The sequence below is a fragment of the Streptopelia decaocto genome, assembly GCF_964273445.1.
Source record: "Streptopelia decaocto genome assembly, chromosome: 9".
Lineage (NCBI taxonomy): Eukaryota > Metazoa > Chordata > Aves > Columbiformes > Columbidae > Streptopelia > Streptopelia decaocto.
The window spans coordinates 17685692-17707338 of NC_138664.1; the positions used below are offsets into that span (position 1 = coordinate 17685692).

General features: G+C 53.3%; 3 protein-coding genes across 6 annotated transcripts in view; 1 reads left to right on the forward strand and 2 right to left on the reverse strand.

The window, feature by feature from the left end:
* The window catches only part of COMMD4 (COMM domain containing 4), a 107552-nt gene that overhangs the window by 6390 nt on the left and 79515 nt on the right, over window positions 1-21647 (forward strand). The gene's annotated exons all lie outside the window — the stretch shown is intronic.
* Window positions 13-11121, reverse strand: MAN2C1 (mannosidase alpha class 2C member 1). Its single transcript, XM_082061282.1, has 26 exons — window positions 10997-11121; window positions 10409-10534; window positions 10042-10165; window positions 9172-9242; window positions 8788-8965; window positions 8112-8301; window positions 7552-7658; window positions 7279-7389; window positions 7066-7158; window positions 6563-6679; window positions 5718-5813; window positions 5261-5406; window positions 4928-5051; window positions 4312-4433; window positions 3565-3650; window positions 3259-3429; window positions 2924-3006; window positions 2671-2765; window positions 2442-2546; window positions 2087-2243; window positions 1630-1773; window positions 1433-1542; window positions 816-895; window positions 567-712; window positions 297-400; window positions 13-216 (listed from the first exon to the last, which is right to left on the reverse strand). Exons 1-26 carry the CDS (start codon window positions 11113-11115, stop codon window positions 99-101), a joined length of 3123 nt encoding a protein of 1040 aa, XP_081917408.1. The 5' UTR covers window positions 11116-11121; the 3' UTR covers window positions 13-98.
* SIN3A (SIN3 transcription regulator family member A) overlaps window positions 13021-21647 on the reverse strand; it is a 29713-nt gene continuing 21086 nt past the window's right edge. For all 4 annotated transcript variants that reach the window (XM_082061382.1, XM_082061381.1, XM_082061383.1 and 1 more), the window contains 10 exons: window positions 20684-20800; window positions 19735-19973; window positions 18864-19047; window positions 18104-18677; window positions 17527-17696; window positions 16291-16464; window positions 15414-15506; window positions 14975-15069; window positions 14458-14665; window positions 13021-14234 (listed from right to left, as the gene is read on the reverse strand). In XM_082061382.1, the coding sequence (XP_081917508.1) occupies window positions 14004-14234; window positions 14458-14665; window positions 14975-15069; window positions 15414-15506; window positions 16291-16464; window positions 17527-17696; window positions 18104-18677; window positions 18864-19047; window positions 19735-19973; window positions 20684-20800 (2085 nt within the window). In that variant the 3' untranslated portion in view covers window positions 13021-14003. The remainder of the gene's footprint in view (window positions 14235-14457; window positions 14666-14974; window positions 15070-15413; window positions 15507-16290; window positions 16465-17526; window positions 17697-18103; window positions 18678-18863; window positions 19048-19734; window positions 19974-20683; window positions 20801-21647) is intronic.

Consider the following 21647-nt stretch of genomic DNA (forward strand, 5'->3'; position numbering starts at 1 on the left):
TGTTTTTGTGTAATTCTCTTCTTTATTTGTGGTGCTCTTCTGCAAGGGCAGTGTAAGAACCAGGTTGCCCCAGCATCAGCAAAGGTGTCAGGACGGTGTCACTGCCTCAAGACCAAGAGGACGGAGAGCACGTGGAAAGGGGTGAAGGCCAGCCTGATGCCGCGCTGCTCCAGCGGCAGGCGGCCCTCCGCAGCCGGCCGCTCCAGGAGGTCGCAGCTGGGGAAAAAAGCAGCGGGTGAGGCCGAAGCGAGCGCTCTCCATCCCCATGGGCGCCCTGCCCTCCAGCACAGACTTACAGCATCGCCTCCTTCACGGGGAGGGAGGTCTGGAGCCAGGCGACAACCGTGCTGCCGTGCGCCTCATACAGCCGAACCACCACAGCGTCGGGTCTGTCCTCAGCCTTTGGGGCACAGCACAGATGGGAGTTCAGACACATGAGACAAGCACATAAGCACATCCTCCCCTACACCTTGGGGTATGGCCTGCCCCCCTCCTCCAGTCACAGCCGAAAGAGCAAACCATGCTTAACAACAACAGCTTAACCTGCTGCTGCCCCGGGGACTCACCTGCTTGACTGTCTCCAGCACGACAGCAGGTGAGCTGAGGGAAAAGGCGCTCCAGGCCGGACACTGCGCGGAGCTGGCCGGCACCACGTGGAGAGGGAAATTCAGGTTGTAGGCACGCTGGATCACACCGGCGTCCTGGAAGGAGCCTGTAACACCAGAACCCTGAGCCAGCAGCCAGAGGTGTGCTCACCTGGAGGCTCACCAGAGCATCCTCCACCCCGTGAGGACTCAGCTCTGCCCAGCGCTCACCCCGGTGAGGCATCACGGCGTAGGTGAACTCGTGGTGCCCGATGTCTGCCGTGGCATCAGGGGACTTGGGTGCTCTCAGCCTAAAGGTGACAAGAGGAAGGTGAGGATGGTGTCTTGGCAGCACCCTCCCTCAGCTCAAGCCTGACACTGCCTCTCTGTCACCCCCTCCAGGGCCAGGGGAGCACTGTGACAAGACAACTGCCTCCCCCTGCTGCCCTGAGACTGGGCCCAGAGGTGGAAGACAACATGCTGCTGTTTTCTGGCAACAGCAAACAGACCCTGAACAAGGTGTCTCAGAAGTTAAAATAAACCTCTTAAGGGTCTTTTCCTGTGAAATTTGTGGCTGATGGAGTCAAACTGCAGAAGAATTACTTGCTGCAAGTGTGGAACTGATCTCTCCCAAGTTATCTATGAGCATAACTCACAGCAATTACATTATCTTAGTCAATTGTAATTAGGTCAGCCAAAGTTCTCAGATGCCACTCAAACTAATACCAGACTATTTCCTTATTAACAATCAATCCCAATTTAGGACCAGGTGTTGCCTTGACTTCCCAGAGACACCTCAGAAGGTGCAATGACTGCTGCAGCTCCACCCTCACCCCAACCCAGCTCACAGCGAGAGGCTGAGGACGTTCCTGTGGGCTGATGCCCCGTATTTGCAGTCATTCAGCAGTGCCACCCCGAAGCCGTGCTCAGAGACATCCAGCCACTTGTGAGACCACACCTGCAGGAGGGACCAACAGACACATTCACCATAGAGAGGACTGTCTGGGAGCAAGCACAGCCCCACCAGACCCCCGTTTCCCGTCACCTCGAATCGAGCCCAGTCCCAGGACGTGTTCCAGTGCGTTGGCCGCTGCAGGTGCCCAAACTGGATCTCGTAGGTGGCGTTTGTGCTCCGGACCTGCACGGGGAACTCCACCTTCAGGAACTTGTGAGCCTCCTTCCACTCAACCTAAACACGGTAACAGCAGGACATCACCATGGGGGCTGACAGGCAGAGGCTGAGCTGGTCCTTCCCCACTGCGCAGCAGCCAGCTCGCTCCCAGGCCATACTGGCTACAATAAAACCACACACCAACATAGATGAACTGGTGAGTCTCTCCTCCACCCTTATCCTTCAGGACCCACACCCCAGGCTGCCTTCCCCATAGGCAGCAGAGGGCTCCAGGGAAGGAAACAGAAGGGGAAATGTAATTCAGAGGTGACGTTCAGCTCCCCAGGGCCCTGCCTGCGCGGCACAGGTGTCCGTATCACGCCGGCCAAACCTGGGTCAGGAAGCGCAGGTACGGGGACGTGGCGTCCAGGATGATCTCCTGGGTTAAGGTGCTGCTTTCCCCAACCTGCAGAGAGAAGCTCGCGCTTCCCCGCAGGCCCCCAGCCAGGGTGATCTCCAGAGGCTTCAGCAGCGTCGTCACTGGTTTCCTAGAGAAAGGGATAAAAGGCAAAGCTGGTCTCAGCCTGGTAGATCCCGGTCTCAAAGCCCAGTCCAGCCTCAGACACAGCAGGCACTCGCTTCTCCAGCATGAATGCTGTTACAGGTTTTGTCATGGCTTCAGCTGATGGGGAGGCAAGAACCTCAGAGCAAAGACAAAATCCAAGTGCACTGTTCCTCGAGTCTACCTGGTTTCCAAGTGATAATCCATCACATCCCAGGCATCCCAGTACAGAGGAACATCATCAAAGAGTGCAAACTGGTTGGCACAGCAGCCATCTGGGAGTGACTCTCTGGAACAAGGTGGAACAGAGAAAGAGCAGCGTGAGAATACCTGGCAGTGGTGAAGGGCTTGCAGCGAGAAGACCCAAGACAAGTTTGAGGAGCCTGGTTCCAGGACCCAGGTGAGGGACAGACCTTTGGGAGTCCAGCAGCCGAAGTGAGGTCAGGCGCCCCATCACATCCAGGCAGACTGCGATCACCCCGTTCTCCATGGCAATGGAGCCGTCCTCCTGCGGGGAACAGATGGAAAGAGATGTCACAGACCTCACCTGCGGGAGCACAGTGCCCCACACATGCAGACTTGCTGTGTGCTGGATTCCCCAGATTTCTCCCCAGCCAGCCTGTGACACAGTGTACACAATCTGAGGACAGCTGTCCTTTTGCTCACCTGTCTCCTCACTGTCACAGGCTGGGCGGGCAGCACCGGCTCCGTCACTATAGCGTAGCCCATGCTGGGGACTGTCACCAGAGCTGGAAAGCAAAGAGGTTCTGTTCTGATAGCTTCCCCAGACACACCATGCTGCCCTGCTGCTCCCACATCAGACCTTCCACCTTCTGTCCTCCACAGTTCAGGGATGACTTGAAGTGCAATCAGCCCCAAGGAGCAATTTTACAAGTCAGCAAACCCTCCCCAGGGAACGAGAGGCAGAGTATTTCTTTGCTAGCTGTCTCTGCCCCCATAAGAAATTCTGATATGCAAGTTACCCCCCCAGTTAGACATACCTAATGTCTCTGTTCCGGCTGGCCCTGTCCTGGCGATCACCTCAGTCCGTTCCCAGGGCAGAGTGTTCAACACCAGGGTGCTCTCGGCACTCCCAGCCTCGAGCTGCAGCAGGTCCCCGCACAAGGACCGCACGGCTTCCTCCTGCAGCCCAGCACCAGCCCTGCGGATCTCTGAGCCAGAAAAAGCCCTGAGCTGGATCTGGTCTTTGCCCCACAGCACCTGGCAGCCCAGGACTGAAAGCCCTGCAGCCCCTGGGCAGGACCCAGGACACTCCACACATCCTCCGAGCCAGAGTCCCTGCTCACCTGCGTAGTATCGCAGAGCATCCTCAACCACGAGCTGGATACAGCTGCCTGGCAAAACATCATGGAACTGGTTGAGCAGCAATAACCTAGAAAAGAAACAGAAATTCAGGCGAGGAAGCAGAGGAGAGCACCAGAATTGTTCTGGCTTACCGAGCCCTGTTTGCAAGACAGACAGACTTAATAACTGTTCCTTATGCTCTCGTTAGCAAATGAAAAGGGAAAACTCAAGACAAAAGGTTTTTTTTTCCATAGCACCTTAGGACTTGTCAGCTGTCATCTCGTAAACCACAACCACGGAGAATAAGAGCTAATTTTTTTAATTCCTCGAGGCTACCAGATATATTATTGCACAAGTTCAGACAAGTCAAAACTGGCGAGGAATAAGCTTAGATCGGAAATTAAGCTTCCAGCCAGCAGAGCAGTGAGGCTGTGGAGCTCTCTCCCACCGGGAGGATCAGGTAAAGCAGTGAAATGCGGGTTTGCAGCCCTGATCAGCTTATGGAAGGGGTCGTGTAGGTGCAGCACTGCAGTACTGAATCCGCAAATGTCCCTACTGCCCACACCAGCGCAGCCCGACTGGTCCGGGCTAATTTGGGTGCGGTGATAGCATGGATTTCTAGCCAGGCTCAGGGACAGGGAGCTATTGGGGCTGGGGAGCGGGACCCCAGGAGCACCCAGCTCTCACACTGCAGCCCCCAGCCCTCACCACACCGTCCCCAGTGCCCCCGGTGCTCCCGCCGCCCGCACCTCCAGAGCCGCTGCAGCTGGCTGGCAGGATACTGGAACGTGCTGCCCCGCGCCAGAGCCAAGGAGCTCAGTACTTCGACATCGTGGAGTATTCGCTCACACTCCCGATTCCCCTTCTTTATCTGGTGCCAAAGCAAGGAGAGAAGGAAGATGCTTAGGAAATCAGTGGCTAGGAGAGGATCTCTCACACCAGCAGCAGAAGCCCAGATCCAGAGTCAGAAGGTTGGTTACCTGTAGGTGTCATGAGTTTGCCATTATCAGCAAGTTATTTTTTGTCACAGATCAAGTTGAAACCCCCAGCACGGGACACAGAGCTTCCCCTGTCTCTGTCCTCACCTTCCTCTGACTCTTCACCCAACCTCTGCAACTACCTGCTAAAGTGGAGGACATGGCAGCTATTGCCCAAAGGACACTACTGTGTCCAGGCTTCCTTCTCACCCCGTGAGGAAAGTCTGATGACAGAGCTGCCTTTTGGAGTCCTGCCTACATGGTGGCTCCCACTGTTGAGACCTAAAGGGCACTGCCCGAACCCTGAAGCCACCTGAGCAGTGAGGAGAACCGAGAACAGCCACCTTCCCTGGGGTGACCGCTGTCCCCGTCCCGCGGGCGCAGTCACCTGGGCCTGGGTGGTGTAGGTGCCGTTGTGCAGCTCGAGGAAGAGCTCTCCCACCCAGGTGCACACCTGCGACGACTCCTTCTCCAGGGTGGAAAAGAGTCGGTCGGGAGTGGAGATCTGAACCCTGCGGGAGACAGGCACAACCAGTGGTGAGACTGTGACACAGATAATGCTGCATCCACGCCAGAAAGGTGACATCCCTCGAACTGAGGCCTCAGAAACCCAAACACAACCACACACTCTTCCCCTCAACCTCCCCTTTCTCTTCTCCTATCCCATGCTGCTCTTGCTGCCTGCCACAGAGATGTGGACATTCCCCAGGCAGGGACTGACCTTGGCAGCCCATCTGTGTCACTCATTCTCTTCATCCTGTCCAGCATCTTCTGCGTGGGGCCTCCTCCTCCATCGCCAAAGCCGAAGAGGAAAGCGCTGTGGTTCACAAGTCCCTTGTCCTTGTTGTTCTTCACTGTTTTCAGCACCTAGAGGGAATTTTGGTCAGGTGCAATTCCATGGTGCCCAGCCCCAGCTCCCACAGCTCCACACAAGAAAGCCAGGTCACCCCCTGGGACGCAAAGCCCAGCCCTGTCCCTCTTCCCCAGCCCAAGCTGCCAAAGGCAGGAACACATCCCAGCGGCAGGTAACTGACTGCCAGGCACCCAAAGAGCCTTTGTCCAGCAACGCCACCGGCTGTCCCGCTCCCTTCCCAGGCTGTGCCCTCTCCTTGGAGCCCCAGATCTGGCCCCGAGGGGCTGGTGCTGCACTTCACGGCAGGGCTGGCAACCTCACTCACCTCCTCCACTCGCCCGTGCATCCCGTACGAGTCACCTGGGGGAAAATGGGTGAGGACTTGGGATCCATCGATGCCTTCCCAGAAAAAGGTGTGATTCTGGAGGGGAGCCAAAGGAAAGCGTGGTGTCTCGTACAGCTTCCCTGTACCACACGGCAATAAAATGCTAAAGGATAGCCCCGTTGTTCCCAGTATTTCCCAAAATGAAATCTCCGGTCCTGCCGCTACCAGGAAGATAAATTCACCTTTAGGTCAGTGTTTCAAGGCTCCCACACTCGTGTCCCACACAAACATGTATCTGGAAGGCACACTTCAACCACATCAGCACAGAACTCGTGCACTAAAAGCCCAAGCTTCCTCACAAGCCCTGTCAAACACACCAAGTCCAGCACTTTTGTCACCAGGGAAGCGCAGTGGTGACAGGCCCCTCTGAGCCCCCTGAGGATTCAGACTGGGCCTTTGCTTTCTCTCCACGGGGTTGCAGGATGCCTTGGCAGATCAGTGCAAGGACACAGCTGCACAAGGGTGCCACAGGGGCAGGGGACAGCAGAGGGGAGGCTGGCTTGGCTTTGCTGCCTGCTAGACCTGCCTGCAAGTCACAGCTTACCATCTGGCAGCAGCAGGAATTTGTAGACCTAGGGGCCCAGCTGGGATCTCTAACCATGCCTTCCTTTCTCTTAAAGCCTGACAGAACATTGCTACCACCATAAACTGGTGCCTTCTGGTAGAAGAGCCTGTGTCAGCTGAGCTAAAGGACTGGCCCGACCTGTGGAACAGACAGGTCCAGCCCGGCAGACACTCCAGCAACCGCACGTCCATCCCTGGGGAGGAAGGGAAGCACAGCTCACCGGGAAGGTGTTCACCAGGTTCCAGCTGAGCTTCTGCGTGAGGAACCGTCTGATCCCACAGCCGCGCATCAGCTGAGGCAGCTGGGCTGAGTATCCAAACGTGTCCGGCAGCCAGAACTGGGAGCAGAGGTGACAGCAGCAGAGGGAGAGAGACACACCTGAGTCACACTGGCCACAGATCACAGCCTGAGCTCGTGGAGGGTTTCTCGGTAGTCAGGTTCTGAGCCCTTCTTGTAGAGCACACTGAAGATGTGCTAGACAAGGAGGAATTCTAGAGACCTGCCAGGGACCTACAGGCAATATAACCATGGCCTAGGCCTGCGCTACTGGCCATGACACACAGGGGATTAGATATTTACTCATCACACCTTAAGCTGCAAAAAGCGGGCCAATGCAAAGCATCTGCACACCATAGCCTGGAGAAGCAGAGCGAAACCCTCACACACAGCGAGAGGTGAAAGGAGACGGTGTGCAAGGCAAGCATGCTGGAAAAGAGCAAGTACCTCTGAGCAGATCCGTCCAAACTGCTGCTGGAAGAACCGCTGTCCCTGGAGGAACTGCCGCACCATGGACTCCCCGCTGGGCAGGTTCCCGTCCTGCGGGACAGCACAGGGAGTGTTGCGAGGGAGATCTTGCGAGCACCCCATTCCCAGCCCCGGCACCCTGCCCCAGCAGATCCCGGCGCAGGGAAGGCGCCAGGCTCACGCGCTCCTCACCATTTCCACCCAGGTGCCTCCGACAGGAACGAACTGCCCCTTCGCCACAAAGTCCCGAATCTGTGCGTAGAGCCCGGGGTACCAGCTCCGCACCCACTCGAACTGCTGCGCCTGCCGGAGCACAGAGGTCAGCCCCAGCTCCCACCACAGACGTCCCTGCTCCTGCAACTGCGCAGGACGCTCCCAGTCACCCCCCACCGTCTCATTTTGAGTTATGCTGGAGAAGCAACGAGCCGCAAGCAGCAGGAGAGCTCTCAGCAGGAGCTTGCTCACCTGGGAGCAGGCGAAGGTGAGCTCCGGGTTGCTCTCCATCAGACGGACCACCGTGACCCAGCTCCGAGCGCACTTACGGATGGTCTCCTCATATGGCCACAGCCAGGCTGCAGGGACAGACACATCCCACCACGGTTATTACTCGGCACAAGCTCCTCTGTGCTGCCTTTCATTCATCAACTGGGGAAGATGCTAGAGCCAAATGCTGTCCTTTGCCTAAGCGCCTGACAGCCTGGGGTGTCCAACTCCCAGTTCTCCTGCTGCCTTTCTGTTGAGATCAAAACCCCTCCAGGGACTGGAAGACAAGGGGTGAAGTCCAACAGGTGGAAGACAATGGTCTGTAATTCATCCCTCATCATCAGCCACACGTTCCCCTGCCCTGGTGACAGAGTAGCCGTACGGCAGCACAGAGGCCCCTTTCTCTGCCCTTGGGGCACAGCAGCCAGAGCCTGGAGCCCAGGGGCAGCCAGAGCCTGGAGCCCAGGGGCAGCCAGCTCTGCCCTTGGGCAGCACGGCCTGGCCTGCAGCTCAGCAGAGAGGGAACGCCGTGCTGCTCTCACCAGAGTCGATGTGGCAGTGCCCCATGGCATGGATGGTGTGCTGGCTCTCGCCGTTCCTCTGGCTGAAGATGGCCGCAGCCAGGTCACGGGCAGCAGGAAAGGTGGATGGGTCCGTAACGTCACACACGTTGACCATCTGGTTGGCAGTGTACAGCGCCTGGAAACTCTGCTGGTTTTCCTCTCCGAGGAGCTGGGATTGGCAGTGATAACAGCTTAACCTGGAGCTCAGCGCATCCTCTGGCTCCGACCAACTCTCTGTGCCAGCTCAGACACCACCTGCCCCAGGGAGAACCTGCTACCACCTTCCAACACCTGACTCTGCCAGTGGTGCCAGGTAAACACCATGTTCCTGCTTCACAGAAACAACCTTAGATCTTTGCTCATGTGCCTTCTAAAGCCAGGTTAAACATAAGCCCATCCCAGGCGGGCTATGGACTAACAGATCCTGCCTTGGAGCAGAAAGTGGATGAGAAAACCACCTGTGGTCTCTCTCTATTCAGTTTTTTCTTACTCTAGACAACATCAGCTGTGCCAAAGCAACAGGAGCAAACACTTGGTACTCCGGGGCCTGCTGGTGGGAGGAGATAAATCATGGGATGGTGGAAGAAGGGGACAAACTGAAGTTGTGGAAGAAGGTGGAAAGGGTGAGAGAAGGGAAGAGAACGAGCTCACAAACCCGGGCCATGTCTAGCAGTATTTCCAGATCCACCAGCAGTTCATAGACATCCCTGTTGAAGACGACCAGCTCAGCCTTGCTCAGGGTGAACCTCCTGTCAGGGTCTGGAGGGGCAATCATGCTGCCCTTGCCGGCCCCAAAGAGACCATTGCAGGCCAGCTCCACGTACAGCGTCAGACTGGAGAGCAAAAGGAAACCATCAGGGAGCGGATCACAAGCAAGCGGCCAGGAAAGTCCATTCCCCTCCCATGGACAACGGACAGATCTCCTGAATGCCAGATACTTCTCAGAGCACCTCGATGCAGACAGGGATCTCTCACCCTGGCCTCTTGGCTTCAAACGCCCCCCACAGTGGCAGGGGCTCTGGCCAGGATGACCACCCACCTGTGAGGCTCCATCTCTTTGAGGCTCCTTGTCAGGATGTAGCTGGTTTTCTCGCCTTCCTTAGTCAAACCCTGCAAGGGACGATGGCACAGTCAACACGTGTCTCCAGAGGTCTGTGACAGAGGGCTGGTGGGCAGTACACGTCCAGCTCTATGGAGGGGACTGGTGCCACGTGCCAGGGGACAATCCTTCCCACCAGGACAACCGTCACGGAAGCTGGTGTTGCCCCAGCAGTAACCCAAGCCCTGTGACAACCCCACACGGTCACCTGCGCCATCCCACCACCCCAAAGCAGGACTGAAGTTGACACATGTGACGAGAGTCTGTCCCACTGTTCTTGCCTATCCTTCTTCCAAGATCGATCTGCTAATGCCTAAGCAAGGGATTTTCAGCTGTTGACAGTTTGCAGACCGTAATTTTAACTCCTGGTGGGATCAGCCTCTAGAAAACCAACTCAAACCCATGACCAGCAGGCTTGCCTTTCTGAGCGGGACTCTGCAGTCTGACAACTGCCACCCCATGCATCAGACTCCACAAACACTGCCCTTCTCTGCACAGCAATGTATTTAAAGACAGCTCTCCTATTCCCTCAGAGACTGCCACTCGGGGCTAAATAACTCTACAACTACATAACCTCCTTTGTTTTTTCTTCGTGATCCCTCTGTCTACACCTCCAATTGTTCTTGGTTCTCTACTGTTGGCCCACAGGTTACTTTACACCCCCCAACAGGCATCCCTCTGAAGAGCACATGACAAACGGGAAGGGGTTTCTTCTATTGCCCCACTGCAGAGGGGCTACAGGAGATAACCACTCCCTATGTAGCAGAGCACCTGGCACAGGTGGCACATCCCTGCTCCACGTCTCCTTACCTGGACAGGCTGGGCGTCTCGCCACACCATGCCCTCCCCATCGCTCTCCCAGACAAAGTGCACCTCCCGCCCTGCCCACGCCGGGGGGATGCTCAGCTCCACCTTGAACCAGCACGTCTCCCACCTGGAAGAGAGCAGGCAGCCACCTCAGCCCACCCCAAAACCTTCTCCGGAGGGAATCCGCATTCCCTCAGAGCCTCCATGGAAAAAGCAGAGCGGGGACAGCACGCAAGTTCAATGTGATTTGAACGCAGCAGTGCTATGTGTTGGTATGGGGAGCTTGTGAGGATTCACGCACACAAGTGACACCGGAGGCGCGAGCTCCAGCCCCATGGCGCTCACAGTGCCACCGACCCCTGGTACTCACGTGGGCCCGAAGGAGTCCCCCACTTTGGCCGGGCTGAACTTCTGCCCCACCGCCTCATCGTAGGGGATGCGGCGTGAGGTCTGGAAGCAGGAGAGCGACGCTGGAGGACAGCGATCCCCGAAGAGCCTGCGGTCGGGACAGCGGGGACACCGTTAGTGAACCGGCCCCGCAGGGACCCGCCCGTGGCGAGGGGGGACAGAGCCCATCCCGGGGCGGGGGGCCAGAGAACGCCCCGCCTTCCCTGCGTGGCTGCATCATCCCGCTGCCACCCTATACCCTGACATTAACAGCATGAACCGCAGAGCCGTGGTTTGCCGCGGGAAACGGGCGCGTTGGAGCCGCGCCCAGCAGTGTCCCCGCCGGCAGCCCCAAGGAGGGCTGGGGGCAGAAGTGACGGTGCCCGCGGCGGCCAGAGCTCCGCCTGTGTCTGCTTCGTGCACTGAGCCCCCCGAGCCCGGGCTGCCAGCGGGGCAGCCGCGCCCCCGGAACGGGACACCCCGGAAGCGGGCCCGGGCGCGGCGCAGCCCGCCTGCAGCCAGCGCCCCGGGAGGGCCCGGGGAGGCGGAGAGGGGCAGTCCCGCCGCCCACCTGCCCCGCAGGTTGCAGTCGGTGAAGTACGTCTCGGAGATGAACTTCTCCACCCGCTCCAGCGCCGTGCGCCTGTGCTTGGGGGCGGCCATGCTGCAGCCCCGCTGCGCGCTGCGCATGCGCGCCCGCCGTGCCCACCGCCGTGTGCGGCGCATGCCCGGGGCGGAGGTTCGGTCCCCGGCCGCTCCGCTGCCCTCCCGGAGCGGGGCGACAGTCCTGCGGCTTGGGGCGACCTTTGGGGGTGCCCTGGGGTGTCCCCGGGTGCGAGGCCCTCGCCCTGCCTTTAAAGAACGGCCTCATCCCGAGGCTGCGTTAGTTGCTCTCACAGCTTCAGGAGAAAAATAAACACTTAATTACCTCCGTCCACCGCGAAACACTGCAAACCACATTTTAGTAAATTAATTGGAATCTACAGGCAGAACCCGAGCAGAGGGGTCTTCTCTCTCTCGGTCCCTTGGCCTAAGCAATTCTGCAACCCCCTCTCGTCCTCCCTACCCCATTTCCCTCAGAAGTGCCCCAGAATGTCATAGTGTGTGATGGGGAAGGAAGAAGAATCTGTAACACGGTGGTTAGCCCTGATATTTTAATGGAAATACTGCACTACAGTCAAGTTTACAACATTTGTATAGAAATCACATGGATCGTGGGCTGAGGATCACATTACAGACTACAAAAAGAAAAAAGGCAAGTTCAAATAAAAATAAGAAAAAAAAAATCTCTGCTACTGTACAGGCTGGGAGCTGAGCTGGGGTGGTGGAGGGAGGGAGGGCAGCCCCAGGGTCCCCCCAGCCCCCCGGGACCTGCAGGCATGGATGCCTGGGACAAGACACCCACCAAGCAGCAACAGCAGCTGTTACTTCCAAGCTGGTCAAAAAATATAAATCATCCAAGACTTTCACTTCCAGATCACCTTAAGCATACAACAGGAAAAATCCAGGAGAAATAGCAATTGGGAGAGCAGGCGTGAAACATTTGGAACGAAGAGGACACACAAGAGCCCCTTCCTGCCCGGTTGCAGCAAAGGAAGAGAAACGGGTCATTTATTGCTGGCAAAATACATTCCCGTTGGGCTCTTCCTTCTCTCCATCAGAGGCTCCTGGTCGGGATCTGCACCTTGGCGGCCAATGGGCAGCGGCCCCTTGGGGCTGCAGTTCCCGCCTCTGCACCGCTCCCCAGCTCCTGCCTCCCAGGGCCGGGAGGAGACCGATTTGGAAAAAAAACCTAAAAACCAAAATAAATCCCCTGGGAGAGGTTTAAGCAGCGGCAAAGCCCTGCTTGCAGCTCCCTGCAGGGAGGACAGAAGCCGTTTGGGTGCTCAGGTCTGGCAGCAGTTGTGCAAGGAAAGCCGCCTCCTTTGAGGAGGAGAGACAGCGCAGTTGTGTCTGTCGGAGCGTACGAAGTCACGGCCGACTTATTTTTTAAAAATCAGTATCTTCCCCCCGTGTTTTAAATATCTGCCAGCGCTAAACTTCTATACTTAAAAAAATATATATCCCGTATGTGGATTTCCTTAATGAAATGCACTGAGACCCAGCCCAGCCCGTCACCCTTCTCTTGCACGCACGCACCGCACACGAACACACACGCAGAGCAGCTCCATCCAATACTGGCTCGGTACTTCACATGATGTCTTCTCCAATACTGAGAGGGAAAAACAAAACAAAACAAAACAAACCAACAAAACATCAGCACAATCAACCTCAGCAAAGTAGCTCAGCAACACTTCCCAAAAGTGAAGGTCCTTGGAGCTGGAAGACAAGGTGGGTAAAAATTACCCACCAGAAAAAGCAACAATTTAAAAAAAAAAATTATATATATTTATATACCTTAACAAGCTGCTTATACCTCGGTTGTGTTTACTGCAGCACACACACGCTGCCTCTGCTTTTTCCTCTCAGGTTGTGAAGCCGATCATATAAAACGGTGGGATGCACCCTCCCGTCCCCCTTCCCCACCCCAAAAGCTGCGTGCTGCACGGTGCCTTTCAGACCAGGAACAGGGCTGCGGGTGAGCGAGCGTCTTCCTCCAGTTAAGAACAAAGACATTATTTTTATTTACAAAAAAAGGAGAAAAAAGTTTCCACACAAAAGCACTACAATGATAACTCCCTTTGGTAAAAAGTGTAATAAATGTCTCCAGTCGGTCTGTCTGTTGGTACTAATTTCTTAAGCCACCTGGTACTATGGTACACAAGAAGCTAGTACAGTTATGCTAGCACATCAAGCATACTTCCTTTAATAAAAAACAAAAACAAAACAAAAAGGAAAAAAAAAATTGACAATTTGTACATTTATTTACAAAAAAGGAGGGGAACATGTTAAAATCGTGTTGTTCTCTGTTGTGTGTGTGTACGTACATGTGTGTGAAAAGCTGGTGCATGGCACTAGGAGAGACTAGTAAACAAGCAGGTACAAAAAAAGAAAAAAGAAAACCAAAAATGAACAGTTCCACTGGCACTAGAAAGGACAGACCGATCTGCACGGGGTGAGTCCAGCCTGGCAGGGAGGCGAGAGGAGCCCAGGGGCCGCTCCGGGAGGTGCCGCCGAGCTGCCCCCGGCGCTGGAAACAGCCTCGGGGAAGGAGAACCGGTGGCGACAGGCACCTGGGGATGTGGGGACAGATCCGGCGGTGGAGAGCCTCCGGTTCTCTTCCCTCGCCGCTCAGAGTCAAAGCCTCAGTGCTGCTGGTGTGTACGAGCTCGTGGTGTCTCTCTGGGATGGCTCAGTTCAGAGAAGGGTCCTCCCCGCGCTCCGGGGACGCGAGCCCAAGTCCAAGGGCCGGCGGTCCCAGCGGGGACCTGTGTGTCCCTGCAGGGAATCCCGCTGCTGACAGCTGTACCAGCCACACACTAGTCAAGTGGCCACGTTACGCAGATACACAGTGAGGGGAGAAAGGCATCTTCCTCCTTTCCTTGATGGGCGCACACACACACACCTCTCCCGGGCTCTTCCCTCACCCCGGGTTTTGTTGATTTTTTTTTTCCTTTTTTTTTTTTTTTTTTTAAATTTTACGGTGTCTTGAATATTGTGCCGTATTTGACGCGGTACTTGTTAATGCTGACAAAGTGCAGGGTCTCTGTGTCACAGGTGGTGGTGCAGGGCACCAAGCCCTCCAAGCCTTCGCCCATCAGCCACTTGTTTGTCTCGGCTGCCATTTCGCGGGGCACGTGCTCCTTGGTCCATTTGTCCACCCAGGCCTGGAACCGCTGGTGCAGTCGTTTGCTCACTCTCTCGTGGGACTATGGAAATAGGAAGAGGTGTTAAAAAAAGGCCTCCAAACTGCAGCATTACGTGGTCAACACAACTGAGGGGATCAACAGCCACAGGGAACTTCTAACACAGATACAGAGAGAGGAAAAGCTCTGATAAAGTCCCCTGGTCACCTCTCCCCCGTGGCCCTTCAGGAGCAGAGCGTCCCAGGAACCACCAGCTGCTCACCCCAGGCCTCCTGCTTGCTCCTACCTGCTGAGCTCGCAGCAGAGCGGTCCTCCTGTACATGTAATCCTCCGATTTGATCACGTACACCATCTTATAGGAGTTCAGTTTGAATTTACACTCCAGCTTGTCCAAGCTCTCCACATTCTCCATTGACTTCTTACTGTTCCCTTCCTTCCCTTCCTTCTCTTGCTGCTCCCGGCCACGCTGACACTTGCGGATCCGCCTCAGATTCCTGCAAACCAGAGAACCCCTCTTGGAATTAATGCTCACTGGATGGAGCTGATGCATCTGTGCTGGTCCCTCAAAAGCCTGGCCAACAGCTTGGAGCACAAGCCCTTGTGCTCTCTGCCACCTGTGGACGTTGCCACCTGGAGAGCAGGAGCCTGGGGCAGACCCACAGGCTTTTAGGACAAACACCACGCTGCCAGGGTAATTTCTTCTGTCACAGCATCAAAACACAGGCAAGACTGACCACCCAGCGCTGTGACGGAGCCAGACCCAGTCTGTCGGGCAGGGTTCCCAGCCCAGCCCGGTTCCTCACCTCGGCAGGAAGACGGGTTTCTGGGCCAGGTGCTCCCGGAGCTCAGGAGAGGTAGAATCAGAGTTGACGTACCGCTCCACGTAGTCCGACCAGCGCTGCAAACAAGCACAGAGCACAGATCAGCCGCTGCCTTCCCACCAAACAACAAGGGGTGGTTAAGGAGGCTAAGCTGGAACTTATACAGATGAACATAAGGTTACTTTTGAAGGCTCCATGCATCTTAACCCCCAAAAGGCAGGTATGACATTTCTCTATATGGTTTTGAGGGTTTTCTAATACAAAATAAACCAAGAAGGATTTGCCTGCTCCCGTGACTGAAAGGTTTACGGCACATCCTTGATGTTTCTTTATCTTGTGCTAACCACAACAGTCAACCAGACACCCTCACCCAGCGCAGCCCTGACCATCAGGGTGAGCTCTGCGGACAAGCTGCTCTTACCTCTGCTTCCACTGGGTCATCAGAGTTCTCCTCTTCTGTGTCCAGCAGTTCAATGGTTAACTGAACTTGACCTCTGCTCTGGATGAACATCAGCTATAAAGAAAAGGCAGGACAGACTTCAGAAAAAGTTTCAAATGAAAAAAGGGAGAATGACACAAGTTGGCACCATTTTAAGTGAAAAAGCTGCTTCTCAAATGCCTGACAGCAAAGGAAAAACACCAGCCAAATTGCGCAGTCTTTGAGGAAGAGAAACATTGTAAAGCTTTCTGAAAATCTTTTGTTTTTTGAGTGGTGTGGGTCCTTGAGCCCCCCAAATAAGTTGGAGGGCAAAGGAAGAGAGATTATACAAGCAAGCTTTTATCCAAAGTACTTCACTTGCCCAGAAAGGGCCTGACCACTTCCTGCACCTTAGGCGAAGGACATATGGATTTGCTTAGCCCAGCGCACCAGGTTTATTCAGCAATGTATGCAGTCAGCAATGATTTAATGCCCTGTCAGTATTAGCAGATCTCCCCACAGTTGAGAAAGGCTGAGGCACAAGAGAAATGGGAGAGTTTGAGCTAACAAATTAAAAGCAGCCAATATGATACAACTCAAAAACAGTGTGAAGCACGAAGGATACTCATTGCTGTTCCAGGAAATACATTTCTCCTTGAAATGTTATTTCTGAGGGGTCCTTACAGAAACATTAACCTTTGTGCCAAAAGCTGGGGACAAGCCACTAAAACTCTCAACTTTCAGAGCTACAGAAACTGCTCAGGGCTCTTGGGTGCCCAAACAAGGCTCCTTTTTTAAAGGACTGGTGCCTCTCCTTTCTCAAAAGGCATCCCCCTCGCTGCTTGCTGCTTTTACACTGCGGTTCGCAGCCCGGCTTTACCTTGAAGCAGTTCTCCTCCGACATGAGCTGCTCAGCTTTGCGCTGGTACGCGGCCTCCAGGAGAGCACGGGAAGACTGGGAAGCGAGAAGACCTCCCGTTGCTCCGTTGTTGTTCTCCGACAAGTAGAGGTCTGTTACCTGCACACAGATCTCATCGCTCACTATGTGCTGGAGCTGCGAAACGGAAGAACAGAACAGAAAGGAACAAAGATGTAACCATGGGTTTAAGCACAAGCAAAAAAAAAAAAAAAAAAGGCTGAAAAAGCAAGTTTAAGGCTACATTTTTAGTAATGTCTTCTAGTTGCAGAAGATCTCTGCTGCTATGTTTCAAAATACCCAACAAAAAGAAAAAAAGCCATGGTATCTTTAAAAAGATTAGCAGGGGGCAAAGTACAGCTACTCAGGAGAAAAACTCCGGGCAGGGAACATCCTGATGGGCAGCAGGGGAGGAAGGGCTGGAGCGCCGTGACACAAACGTCCCCTCCTCGGCAAGGGGCTGCTGCGTCCGACAAGAGAGGTGGGAGACTTAGTATCAAATCCTTGTTTTGTACAAGTTTAAAAATCAAAAGCTGCTCAACCGTCTTTTGAATTCCGTTAATCTCTGGACTGAAGGGCTTATGAAAAGCAGCTCTTGCCTTTGGAAAGAGAAGAGGCCTTTCAAGCCATTCCACCTCTAGCCCCTTGTGTCTGTTTTTGTTCTTTACACTAGAGAAAGGCACATGAAGAACCTTTCCCTTGGTCACACATGCTCCCTACCAGCCCAATAAAAGGACTAGGGTTTAACAGCCAAAACAAGCTACTCAAACAGCCAAATAAAGAGAGACAAAGCTTTGCAGAAGAGGCATGCGCTGCTTCTGTAGCACTGCTGAAAAGGAAAGAAATCATTACAATGTCATTTAATTATTTTTCAAAGTTAAAGCAATATTAGCTCTGGAGATGCTCTGAAGTTTAATATTTATATCCTAAAACTTCTGGAAAATAAAGGGAGAACTCTTCTCATAGACAGGATATTCCCCATAATTTAAATACCTCAGAAATGACCTTTTATCACATCTCTTTACATCGGGGTTAGAGCTGGGTTAAAAAACACCCAGATTTTACCTGCCTACCCCTGAAATTCCCCATCTAGTGTACAGCACTCCTCCTCCAATGTGGGCCTGGGATCTCACTGCAGCAAACAACCCAGCTACTTTCTGTACCCAGGACACCCACCCCCCAGCCTTTGCCAGCAGTCACCTGTCGAACGATGCTCTGGATCAGCTTGTCCATGGTAAAGGCGATGTAGGCGTGAATGGTGAACATTTCACGCAAGGAGTCCTCGTACTGGGATGAGTCCATGTTCCCGTCCAGGAGGTTGCGCACCATGTCCAGGAAGGCCGGGTAATAATCCTCAACATCAATGTCCACTGCAACAAGAGAGAATGGGAGTGATGAACACCCCATCCCCAGGAACGGTTCCTTTGAGTTCTGGTCCTCAGACTACCCAGTCAAGCTGGAGAGTTACTGGAATACGCTTGAGTTTGTCTTTTATAGACATTTAAGTGAGACTTTTTAAGGCCATGGGTGCTTTTGTAATCTCTTGCTTTCTAGCTCTAGCCTCCTCCTTGAGGTCTTTGTTTTTGAGACTTTTAAAAAAGCTTTTAGTTAGGGAACTCAAGGATGCTTTAGATATGCAGTTATAAAATAAAAGTTGTTGCATATTACGACTCTGCAATTTGAGTCCCATGTACCCCACACCACCTCATCCCCTCCCTCAATTTGAGGCTGCCCAGTGATAATAAAACCTCCCCATCTCCCACCAGAAATCACTCACTGGGCTCCTTCAGTCGCAGCTGGATGGCAGGACTGTCGCTCTTGTCTCGCTTTATCCCCAGCACTTCCCTCTCCCACTCCCTTTCCCGCGTCTCCTCTTCGATCTGCCGCTCGGCCTGGGTGCAGATCCTCAGCAGCCGCAAGCACAGGATCTGATGCAGCCGCATGAAGATGTACCAATTGCTGTTCACGTAGAAGAGGTTGTAGACCTCATCCATGCCCCGCAGCTTCTGGGCCGTTGTGTTGTTGAACATCAGCTTGGTTTTGGGAGGACTGCCCCCAACACCGTTGTGCTTTTTTGCAGCCCCAGTAGCTTCATCCACATCCATTTCCTCTTCTTCCTCCTCTTCCACATCCGAGAGTTCCCCTCGCTGAGCAAACAGCAGGTCTGGAATGAAGTGATACATGATCTGCTTGATTTTGTACTTGTCCTCCTTCTGGATTCCTGTCTGCCGTTTCACATGGTGGATGATGAGAGAGGCGGCGTCTTCCAGGATCTGCTTGTCTTCATAGGCTAGGGATAGGTGTGGGCCTGTGGGGACTCCAGCATTGTCTTCTGAAGCCTGCTCTTGCCTCTACAAACGAGAAACACAGCACAAACCTGAGTCCCAAACACCACCTCTCCTCACCCAAGAGCCTTTAGGAAGCTCTGACAGGGGTGTAGGCTTCCTGTCATCAAGCGGTGAGGAATGATGGGAACTGAAACTGCACTTGCAAACTACATAAGCTTGAGGGAAGGAAACTGTTGATGACCATCCTACCTCATCATAGATGCTTTCAATCTCATTGAGGAGACTCTTTGACCTCAGGACCTTGGTATCGTTCTGCTTGAAGTTGATGCCCTGGTGATCCAAGGATTTCAGGTAATACTTCTCATTCTGCTCTCGCCAGACTTTATTAAATCCTCTCTGGGCTTCTCGCCACTCTTCCTCCTTCATCTTTAACCTTGGATCAAGAAAACAACACTGAGCTAAGAGGTCTGCTCTGAGCATATAAGCAGGGTGGGGAAACTGTGACCCTGCAGGTGTCCTGGGCAAGGCTGTTCCCCCAGTTCTCAGAACCCTGAGACACAACAGTGACAGCCCCACAGAGATGAGAAGTGGTCAGTGAACAGCATCTCCTGCTGACACATCTCCTGGAGCTTCCCCAAGGAGCGGCAGCAGCATCCACTCCCTTTTTGTGACTGAGGAAAGGGAGGGTGACAACAGAAACAGAACTGGAAATCTGAGACTAACACAGCCACCGCAGTCTGAGCTCATGGTCACATACACCGTGGGATTTGGAAAGGGATCAAATTTAGCCCTGGATCAATCCACACAATAGTTTCTCCATCTTACACATGATGCTGACACTAGGGAAGAAATCGGGTTTAAGAGGAGACAACAAAAGCTTGATGTCCCTCCCCCTGAGCTGGTAAGGCTTTTGTGTCAGAAGGGTAATTCCCCTGAATTACCTGACTCTTCTGAAGTACAGCAACCAACCAGAACATAAAACGCACCTCTTAAATTACAGCCTTGTGGAGGTCACACCCTTTAGGGGCAGAAATTAGCTATTTTTACAGAAATCTGGATCACGTATAGTGCGTTATCTGTCAGCAGAGCCCCCAGGGCAGGGTGCTGGAGCAGTCGGTACCTTTTCAGTACGATGGGAACAGCCACGGATGGGTTCTTCCGAAGTCCATCGATGATGTCGGCTGCTTTGTCAGCATATATCCTTTGGAGAGCCTTGCGGTGGATCACCTCCGAAGTGCCCCCCAGCGTGTTGTCCAGCCGGAATTTGGCTTGCTCCTCGGCAGACAAGCGCGAGAGTTTCTTCTGGATTGCCTCGAGGACACGGATCGTTGCCAGGTTGGTCTCCAAGACAACATCCAGCTGAAGCGAACGGTGCATTAGCCATCGTTGAATAGATAAAACATGATACTTCACAGAGGCTAACATTTAAGTGACATGAAACAAGAAGCCATGCATGTTTAACAAGATGTTCTCAAGCGGTGGTTTCCATGTTCGGCTGCTCTCAAATAATCCAATTATATTTTATCTGCTACCTAGATAATACTGTGTAAGAATTTAAAGGCTATGATACTGTTCGGAAATTACATTTTCCACTTGGGAATAGAACACAATTGACAGTTACTCTACAAAATGACGTGCTGAATCTGAGCGTATTCAGGTAATTGCCAAGCTAACTTCCATTTCAAGTCAAGATGTCAATCATTTAACATCCTGAATGTATCGCTTTTCAGATTATTAGAGGGGAATGCATGTTCTTGTGTGCTACGTGGGCAGTAAGAACAGAAAAGATGCGTTGATTATATGCTGGCCTTTGAACAATTTCACCTGGAGCGGTGTGAACTGAGAGCTCAGCACAAAAAGCGAGGGGCAGGGGTGGCAGTTTGCAGCGAGACGTGGTTATGCAGCTACTGCCTCTTGCATTAAGAGATCACAAGCTTTCATCCAAAGAACAGGTGACAGACACATAATAAAAACAGATTCTAAGCAGTAGTATTAAAGATATAATTACATCAAGAGTGTTAACGGAATCCCAAGCTCTCCGAGACATGAATCAAGGAAAAACAATTTACCTCGAAACGCTCATCCTCACACCTGTAGATGTGCTCTTCGTATTGCGTCTTTTTGGAGCTCACAAACGTGGAATCTTCGGACCAGGATGGGAAGGAGACCCAGGTGTCATTCAAAACCTTTGAGGGAGACAGGAGGAGACAAGCTTTCCCCAACTCCAAAACAGGAACAGAACATTAAAAAAACCCAACACCTCGAAGAGGCCAAAGACAAAGAAATGAGGATTTTGGCAGGCAGCCTTGAACCTCAGGCCCAGTTTTGGCAAACCTGAAGCCTGAACAGCAGAGTCGCAGGAAGAAAAGTTTGCAGCTGCACCACACGAGACACTTGTGAGATGGCAATCTCCTCACGATTTGGTGCGGGTGCCGCTGCTGACTGCAGGCTCATAGGGAAGGGATTTCTAGGGCTCTCCCCTCCTCCTGTGAATGCTCTGAACCAGCACATTTATAAACCAGCCTTCAGCAAGAGCCCTGCTCACTCATCTCCAAAATATTACCCTCAACATCAGGGAAGGAACAGGACCAGCCAGGACTGTTCCCACTTTGATCAAAAGACCATTACAACACATTAAAAGACTCAATGAGTACATCTGATCCTGTGGGACGTCGTTGGGAGACCAGCTTTGACTCTTGATCAAGAAGGCTGGTTGCATGTAGGGAGCTGATTTCCCAAAGCAATGCACTATTTCTGAAGACAAGAGGTCTTCTTAGCATTTCAGGCAGGAAGAAAGAAGCACGTGAGGGATACGTGGGAGAAGCTAACTACAGAAAATGTGATTTTCTTTCAAAGCTGGACTAAAGATAACTCTGAAAGAAGACTAAGTGGGAATTTGGTTAAAAACCTAGCAATAGTCTTAGATTATGTACTGCCTTGTAAAAGATCCCCGTGGATCACATTAAGACCATAGAGAAAACTAGTTCTGCCATTTCCTACTTCATGTTTAAGTCTGATCTTAATGTTCTTTTC